Source organism: Pseudomyrmex gracilis, unplaced genomic scaffold (genome assembly GCF_002006095.1).
Source record: "Pseudomyrmex gracilis isolate BER0280 unplaced genomic scaffold, ASM200609v1 scaffold_702, whole genome shotgun sequence".
In the NCBI taxonomy this organism is placed as follows: domain Eukaryota; kingdom Metazoa; phylum Arthropoda; class Insecta; order Hymenoptera; family Formicidae; genus Pseudomyrmex; species Pseudomyrmex gracilis.
Window position 1 is genome coordinate 28,076 of NW_018021286.1, and position 9,049 is coordinate 37,124.

General features: G+C 29.6%; 1 protein-coding gene across 1 annotated transcript; it reads left to right on the forward strand.

The window, feature by feature from the left end:
* Positions 1-1,045: 1,045 nt before the first annotated feature.
* LOC109861351 (neprilysin-like) lies at positions 1,046-6,665 on the forward strand. The gene is made up of 20 exons (XM_020440973.1): positions 1,046-1,093; positions 1,170-1,365; positions 1,470-1,589; positions 1,723-1,835; positions 1,925-2,086; positions 2,252-2,335; positions 2,461-2,678; positions 2,910-3,125; positions 3,342-3,449; positions 3,530-3,671; positions 3,764-3,942; positions 4,009-4,182; positions 4,390-4,490; positions 4,655-4,713; positions 4,819-4,864; positions 4,955-5,022; positions 5,090-5,229; positions 5,381-5,551; positions 5,665-5,834; positions 6,524-6,665. Exons 3-20 carry the CDS (start codon positions 1,573-1,575, stop codon positions 6,549-6,551), a joined length of 2,196 nt encoding a protein of 731 aa, XP_020296562.1. The 5' UTR covers positions 1,046-1,093; positions 1,170-1,365; positions 1,470-1,572; the 3' UTR covers positions 6,552-6,665.
* The last annotated feature ends 2,384 nt before the right edge of the window (positions 6,666-9,049 follow it).

Below are 9,049 nucleotides of genomic sequence, written 5' to 3' on the forward strand. Positions count from 1 at the left end.
TGAAAATCTATAAAACCTGAGCAGTTAAAATAACGGTTTTTCTTGAATGAATAAGAAATATGTAAGTTTTAATATAGGTTTTAATACTGTTAGTACAATCTTAGATTAATTGTCAGTGCATAATGTTTTAATTATTTACGATTGATTAAAAAGAAAATTAATCACAATATTGTAATTTTCTTGATAGATAGATTCTTATGATAGATAGATACTAGTTAGGATTCTTAACAGTTTGATAAATCTATTCATACAAAACATAAGTATGTATATTCAAAAGTAAAAATCTATATGAATGTAACAAATGAGTGCAATAAATGTTTGTTAAGAAAGACATGTGCAAAAACATATTTTCCTTTTTTTTTCATGTGAATATCACACATCTATCTAAATTCGTTCCAAAGTTTTTGTTCTTAAAATGGAAACCTTTGAAGTTGCCAACATTTAAATTGTAATTAAAATCGTAGGTAATAAAATTTAAATTTAACTTGTAAAATTTATTGAAATATTTTACGTTTTTCTTTACTTTTTTTCTCGCAAGTCAACAACGGGAATTTTATAATTATTTTAAAAACAATCATATATCCTAATATATAAATTAAAAGAAATATAAAAAATCATTGATAACTTATTAAAACTGACTAATCTTATTTGATTGTTAGGATAACGCGCTTATCCCTATGTGTTTATACGAATCACGAGCATGTTACGTGATAATTTAACAACTAGAAACTTTAAACATCCAGAAATCATGAAAACTGTTATATGTATAATTCTATACGAATTATGTCTGCACAAGAAAAATAAAAAATAGTAATATATTTTTTTATATTAATATATTTTTTATTTTTTTTGTGCAGACATGATCCGTATAGAATTATACATATAACAGTTTTCATGATTTCTGGATGTTTAAAGTTTCTAGTTGTGGGATTATCACGTAACTAGCTCATGATGACCTCTGATTGGTCTAGAAATATACCAATTAGAGGCCATCACGAGCACGTTACGTGATTCGTATAAACACATAGGGATAAGCGCGTTATTTCAACGATCAAATAAGATCAGTCAGATTTAGCCCTCGCAATGCTACGTAGTAAGTAGTGACGAAATATTGTATAAAAAAGTGATATTAACACTGTAATAAATATCTATTTTATGTGTACTTTTAGATAAATTTGTAACGGAAATCTTTGAAGCAAAACTACTTTTTTTTAACTAAAGAAAAAATCTCTTGTTGAACTGAAACACTTTGTGTAGATATATGTGTATTATATGCGTATGTAACGTACGACATTTGAACAAGTGCATAACTTGGCATATAATACACGAATCTTAATCAAACTCTACCTCGACGCACACATATAGGTATAGTAGTTTCTGTTTTATTTTTTTAAAGATAATTTTTTATACAACACATTTCCGACTATGAGAAAAATTTAATTTCGATCATTTGTTTCTTGCGACGGCAGTTTACTCAGTGTCCATCTTGAAAATCGCGAATACAAAGTCGAAAAGAAGCAGTGCTGATTCGCCTTCGTATTTTGTGTTACAAACTTATGACACACTTTAGAGATGTACCATTTCTTTATGTAAGACATAAAATAATATTACTAATATTACAATTATATCTACTATACACCAATTTTATAATAGCACACACATATGTCTCTATAACAATATTAATTACATATTTTTTGTTTCGTATTTCTCACATTTTTGCAGAGATATTCTGATATCCATCGCGTTTGCGCACGTTACGTTCGGCGCTCCAACAAAAAATAGTAATGAATTTAGTCAATATACATTATGCGTCACTGATGAATGTATAAACGCTGGTACGTTTATAAATTCTGTTTATAATTTCGCTTGTATAATTTATCTTATATGTTTGGCAACTTAAGTAGATTTTTTTATATTTCTGTAGCTTCCAAGATTTTAGCCAATCTTAATCGTACAGTTGATCCTTGCGACAATTTTTATCAATTTGTCTGTGGCAAATACGCACATAATAATCAAGTCAATGACTCGTTTCCATCAATTGAGTCATTTGCAGAGATCCAAAAAAAAACAAAAATTCATCTCCGAGGTAATACAGTTTTAATATGTTTACTATGTATATATAAATAAAGATATACATAAACAGCAAAAACATTTGCAAACCATATATATTTAGTTTATCGAAATTTATATTAATCGAAATATATGTGTATATGCATATACACATATAACTCCGTCATTATTTTTTGTGTAGAAATCTTAGAAGAACTTCCTAAGCCAGACGATACTATGTCCCTGCTTAAAGCAAAACTTATATTTGCACAATGCGTAGATAACGGTTTGTATTTCATTACACTGTATACTGCACAGTGCTCATTAGTACGTCTTATTTAAAAAAACACAAAACAACTAATGTTTAAATTAAAAAAAAAAAGGCTTATTTCTTTTTAATTTAATTTTTAGAAAACAGAACGGACGAGGAAAATATATACAGAATCCGTACAGAAATTAAAAAAAAACATCCCTATTTGTGGCTATTGGATGTGTCTTCCGAAAGAAAAAAAAGTAATGTGACGTGGCAAGATGTAAGCACGACCTTGCTCGAAAATGGGTTTGATAATGGCCTTTTCGAAATAACAGTGTTACCGGATATCAGAATGTCCAACAGTAACGTTATCGTTGTATGTATATTATAATTTAATCAAAATATAAATTATAAAATTATAATTATATTCACAATTATATCACGTACACATACATATTATACGTATTTATCTTATTCGCGTAAAAGAGTAATTGAAGTATCAAAAGCAATTATATCATTATATTTTACACGAACGACGTACACACACGTGTTATATAGTGTAACATATATAGAAACAGATAATATTATGAAAAATATGTGTTCTTAGATCAATGGACCTTTACTCTCTTCATCACTGAACTACAAGCTTAAGTTTTTTAATTTCTCATTTCCCGAATGGGCTGAATATCCAATGATATATGATATATTCGACATCGCATTCATTGCGAATAATTTAGCACAAGAGAATAGTGAAACTGACGAAATTAGAAACATTACTCAAGACGTACTTGACGTCGCAACGTTTTACGTACAAATACTAAGCGTTAGTATAAACGACCATTATATGTTAATGTCTTAAAATACATGTTCTTTAAGCAATTTTTAAATAATATAATGCCACTTTTTCAATACTTAAAAAAATTTTTTTATGCTCTGTGAAATATTTCTTATCTATCCTATAAAAACAAAAGTTAATTATACAGAGTCTGTAATAGCTCATTGCATTAAGTGACTATTTTAATTGTTTTAATTCTCACAGCTGACAGACTCTCAGGAATATGAAAATGAAGATGTTAATTATGTTTCGTTAACCATTCAACAATGGCAAGAAGAATATGATAAACAACATCCCGGAAAGAACGGGAAGGTTTGACTCTATGCTGATTAAAATGATTCAATATGTATATTCAATAACTAAATAACCTTGTTTTGTTTCTTCCATTACAGATTGACTGGTATCACACTATTCAAAAAGCATTTTCGTCAGAAGGAATCGCAATTCAACCGTCTGAAAAGATTGTCGTTTTAGCGTATACATATCTTATCAATTTGATACCTGTGTTAGAACAAACATCATCTCGCACTATTGGTAAGATTGTCGAAAGTTTAAAAGAACGTTACTTTAATATAAAATATTAAAAGAAATGTTTCATCATATCAGTAATGTAATTGTAACTGCAGTTAATTACATGCATTTCTATCTAAATATCAAACTTGAACCATATATGAGAAGATTACCACACACTACACAAAACGAAATAGACACAAGAGGGAAGACTTGCTTGGATAAAGTTAACTTGAAATCCGCTATTTCGCATGAATATGTCAAGAGATACATGTCGCATTTAAATATCCAGGCCGTAAGTTTAATAAAAAAAACATATATAAAACAATACTTCATATATTATAAAACACATTTATTTTAGATCAGAGAAATGATTATAGACATCACGAACGTCGTTCGCGAACAACTAAGACATTCCACATGGATGGACGAATCTACAAGAAAAGCGTCTCTCGAGAAACTGGCGAATATGAGGCGCGAAGTTATTAAGCCCGATTGGTACAGCGACGAAGCTATTGACAGATATTACAAAGACGTAAGTACATTTTCTGAAAGAGAGAGCAAATTATTTCTAACAACAAGAAGTAGAACATTTTTATATTTTAAATTATTTTCTCTTCTTTTTGCGATAGAAGAAGAGAAGAGCTAATATCTTACATTTTATTTATTTATTTATTTATTTACGTATCGTTACGATTCTTTACAAAAGAAACACTTTTTGAAGAATTATTGTGTATTTTAGTTGGATGTCGGTACGGAATATTTCGACAATATCATAAATATACTAAAATTCGAGAAAAAGAAAACGATGAGCTTGCTGAGGACACCTGTCGACAGATCACAGTACAAATTTTTTTTTTCGCACAATTTTCTCGTACAATAAATATATTATTACACATACTATATGAATATTGAAATTTTTATATCAATAAATTGAGAAATTTAGTGTGTGTAAATATTCTTGTTTGTAACGGAAGAAATTTCATATCTGTACTTTCGTTTAACAGATGGAGTTACGAACCGACAGATTCGATAGCTTACTACGTTATGAATCTTAATAAATTCGGTAAAAGTTTTAAATCTGTTAAAAGATAATATCACGTGATAAAATAATTTTATAATAATTTACACTTTATTATTAATCATCTATTTCGGTGTCTTTTTTACGTAGTTATTACTGCTGCCTTGATGCAAAATTGGGTAAACGACGGTCTTTCGTAAGTATTCTTACATGTAAAAATCTAACAAAAAATACGGTTGTGATAAACATCTTTAAACATTTAAACAATTTTTTTGTTTTGTATTAGATTTCTGAACTACGGATCGGTGGGATTTATTGTCGCACACGAAATGAGTCACGGTTTCGATAATGAAGGTAATTAGTTTTCTTACTTTTATAACAGTGAGAAAAATTGAAATATAAAATATTGTTTATATAATAGGTCGCAAATATAACATAGACGGCAACGCGATACCGTGGTGGACGCAAAGATCTATTAATGCATACGAAAACATAACTCAATGTTTCATTGACCAATACGATGAGTATCTGGTTCCAGGATTAGAGCATGAGGGTATTCACGTAAGTAAATTACACGTTACACATGCAGCAAAAAAGAGTTGACAAAAAATTTTTATATTTTTGTATAATTGAAAGGTCTTTAATTGTTTGAAACAAATTCTTGTGTTTTCCTGTTTTTTTCTAATATGTATAAAAAGTCGCATTTTCTCAGGTAAACGGACAATGGACACTCAATGAGAACATTGCGGATTTCGCTGGAATTGCAACTGCATATTATGCGTACAAGAACAAAAAAGCGAAATCAGATGACGGCCCTGAATGGAGGCTGCAGGGACTAGAAGAGTACAACAATGATCAAGTTTTCTTCATGGCTTTTGGTCAAGTAAGTAACTAATAAGATGTTACAAATACAACGAGATGTGTGCAGAAACGTCGGTCAAACGAACAGTTGATGAAAATACATATGAAAAATATTAACACTTTCTTTTTTTGTAGATATTCTGTTCCAATACCTTGCCCGAAACGTTAAAACAGCATATTTTCAAAGTTCATTCTGTATCTGAAATTAGAGTACGTGGCAGTCTTTCGAACTTCCGTGAATTCTCCGAGGTTTACAACTGCCCCGCGGGGAAGCAAATGAATCCGATAAAGAAGTGCTCTTTTTGGTAACAGAACGACGAGTAACGATATGATGTGTTTTTATTTATTATAAATCTACAAAATTATAAACGCCTTTCCTTTTACGTAGAACAAATATTTTATGTGCTAACTGTACATTCACCAAATGTAACTCTATATTTTGTAACTCTATATGAATGTATGAATGTGTGAATACTTGGTTTTTGAGAAATACATTTTATAGAAATGCATTTGCAGCAATATGTTTTCAAACTTTTTATTGAAAATTCTCTTATTTTACATGTGCCATTGTCATATTTGAATACAATATTTTTTCTCGCAGATAGTACGCGTGTTACATAGGTTTTCGTATATTTCGTGAATCTTACTCAACACATTCTTTTTATCACGGTCGGTATTCTCACGGACTTTTTCGGCCCGCGAAGATTCGCGGCTTTTTTTGTGCACTACATAAAATTTAAAATTACTTGACGTTATTATAATTAACTCCTAGCGCGCAGTACTTTAAACTCCTTATAAACTGGACAAACATATAAACGCAAATAGAATCGTCTCGATAGCTGTTTTTATATAAAAGCAAAAAAATTATTGGCTACGGCGTTATTTCTTGTCACGCGTAATACGTTGACACATTCTGTATAAAACCATACCGAGTCTCACTCAGATAACAAAGAAAAGTAGAAAACTACAAATGTGACTTTTGGTATACTTTTAGGTCTGTAACATGGCGAACACGAGCATAACACGTGTTATAAACATCACTTGGTAGAAAACGATTTATCTCGCGCTATCCCACAAGTAGGACTAGTCAGGTTTAGTCCGTGCAAGCATCGATAGTTGGTAAGTAATGTGCTAAGAATTAAAGTTTATAACACTCTTTTACCACTATTATAAGTATGTATTTTACGTGTACTTCTAGACGACTTCCTAGTAAAAAAATTTTACGTCTGATCTTTTCGAAAGAAAAGAAATTACTATTTTTTAACTAAAGATAAAAATCTCTTGTTGGATAAAAACATTTCATATAGACGTATGCGTCCTTAATGTACATTTGAACAAGTGCTCTGCTACATCGCTTGTCATATGTACATGAGTTGATTATATTCTCAAGTCGCAAATATATGGTATGCTCCTTAATTACTTTTTAATTATTGTTTTCTATGTAACTGTTTATATAATTCAAAGACTTATTATAATAGAAATGTATTTAAATTTGATACTAATTTTTCAATAAAAGTTCATTGTGACCATCACCGAATTTGCAAATACAAAGTTGAATAAAAGTGTATAAATTTACGCTTTAAGATCATATTTTGTGTTTCAAACTTCTCATATATGGAGACGTACGACTTCTTGATGTAAGAGTTACAATTCAAAATGTGTATAATAATATGTATCAAAACAGTTATACAACACAGTTATACAATTACGTAAAAATGTTTTTGTCAAGTAAGTAATTAATAAAGTGTTAAATTATACAATAATAAGCACATAAATTTAATTCATCTAACAATCGATAAAAATAAAAGGACAATAAGTAGATAATAGTAATATTATTATTTTTTGTTTTGTTTTAAATGATATGCAAAGATATTTTTCCGGAAGTTTTGCAAAACCGTACATTTGACAACTATCCCCGAATGGAAACTAGGATTCTTGGCAGTCTTTCGAATTTTCCTGAATTCTCTGCTGCTTACAACTGCCCCAAGAAAAAAAGAATGAATCCCGAAAAGAAATATGCTCTGTGGCAATGAAACGACAAAGTTATATGTAATTTTTGTAACTATAAAAATGCAAACACGATGCCCTTCTTTCCCAAACAAGATATTTGGAAGAAAATTTTGTTAGATAAATTACGTCTACATACGTATACATATGTATACATGTATATATACTATATGTAAATGTGTAATAAATTTTCATTTTTAATATAGTAAAATATTTGCGAAATAATCTTGTGTGTTTTTTGCATCAGTAGTCCCACTAAAGTATGTTTTGTCAACATCTGTGCGAAAACCGTTATATATCTTGCTGTACTTATCCTTGGATCTCGCGAAGATAAATGTTCGTGCAATTTAGTATACTGATATTTCATTGTTTTTGTACTCTTTGCAAGTTATTAAGGAAAACTAAATTTTTTTGCGATTATCAGTGACGTATATGATCCAAGAAATTGCATAAAGTATAAATATCTTATAATTATTTGAGTAGTTTTGCGTCAATTAATACTGTAAAGGTCTTTTGTAATTTTTGCTGATATATCATACACACACACAAAATCAGACTTCATGATTCAAAAATAATTGTAAAATTTAAAGGTTACATTATTTCGGTAATTCTTCTTATTTCCACTATAGTCACCAAATTATGAAATTCTACTTTTTGCGCATCAGAATGCACTAATTAAGATGCAGGTAGTCGTCACATAGCGAAATATAATGTATATTCGAGCCACCCGTTAGGTTAAATATTTAATCGCGGTATAGGCAGAACTTAGTGCGATTCTTTTTGAAAGTTCATTACAATTGAACTGCTTAATGTTCACTCATAAAAATCGCTGGCGGGAAGATGCGATTGAATTATTTGTTACTTTTTCGACATACAAATATAATAATTGTGGAATCATTAAATGACAATGCGTTCATTATTTGTGTTTGTTTAACAACTGCATACGCCAAATCATTATTAGAAGTTACAATATTATTTGACGTAACAACATAATTATTTGAAGTAATAATATTATTATTTAATTATAATATTAAGGTACTCTATCTTCTGCACATCGTATTTTAAACGAATCTCAATTATCCTTCAAATAGCAGAAAAAAGCTGAAAATTACAAGTGTAAGTTTTAGAATAAGTTTAGGGCTACAAAATAGCCAACACGAGCACGACACGTGCTTCATGTAAACATTAGATAAGAGAACACGGTGTAGCCCGGGTAAAATTTCTTACATACGACAAGTCGGGTTTAGTCCGCGCAACGCATCGGTAGCTGGTAGACGACTTCGTAATGAAAGAATTTTATTTAATCTGATCTTTTCAAAAGAAAAGAAATTACTATTTTTTACCTGAAGACAATAATCTCTAAATTTAATTGTTGGAGTAAAACACTTCATGTAAATATATGCGTATTAAATGCATTTTTTAAATACAACATTAAACAAGTGCATCGTCGCATTACATGAATATTAATTACATTATCAAGCAGTAAATATACGGTATACTTTTGTTTTAAATA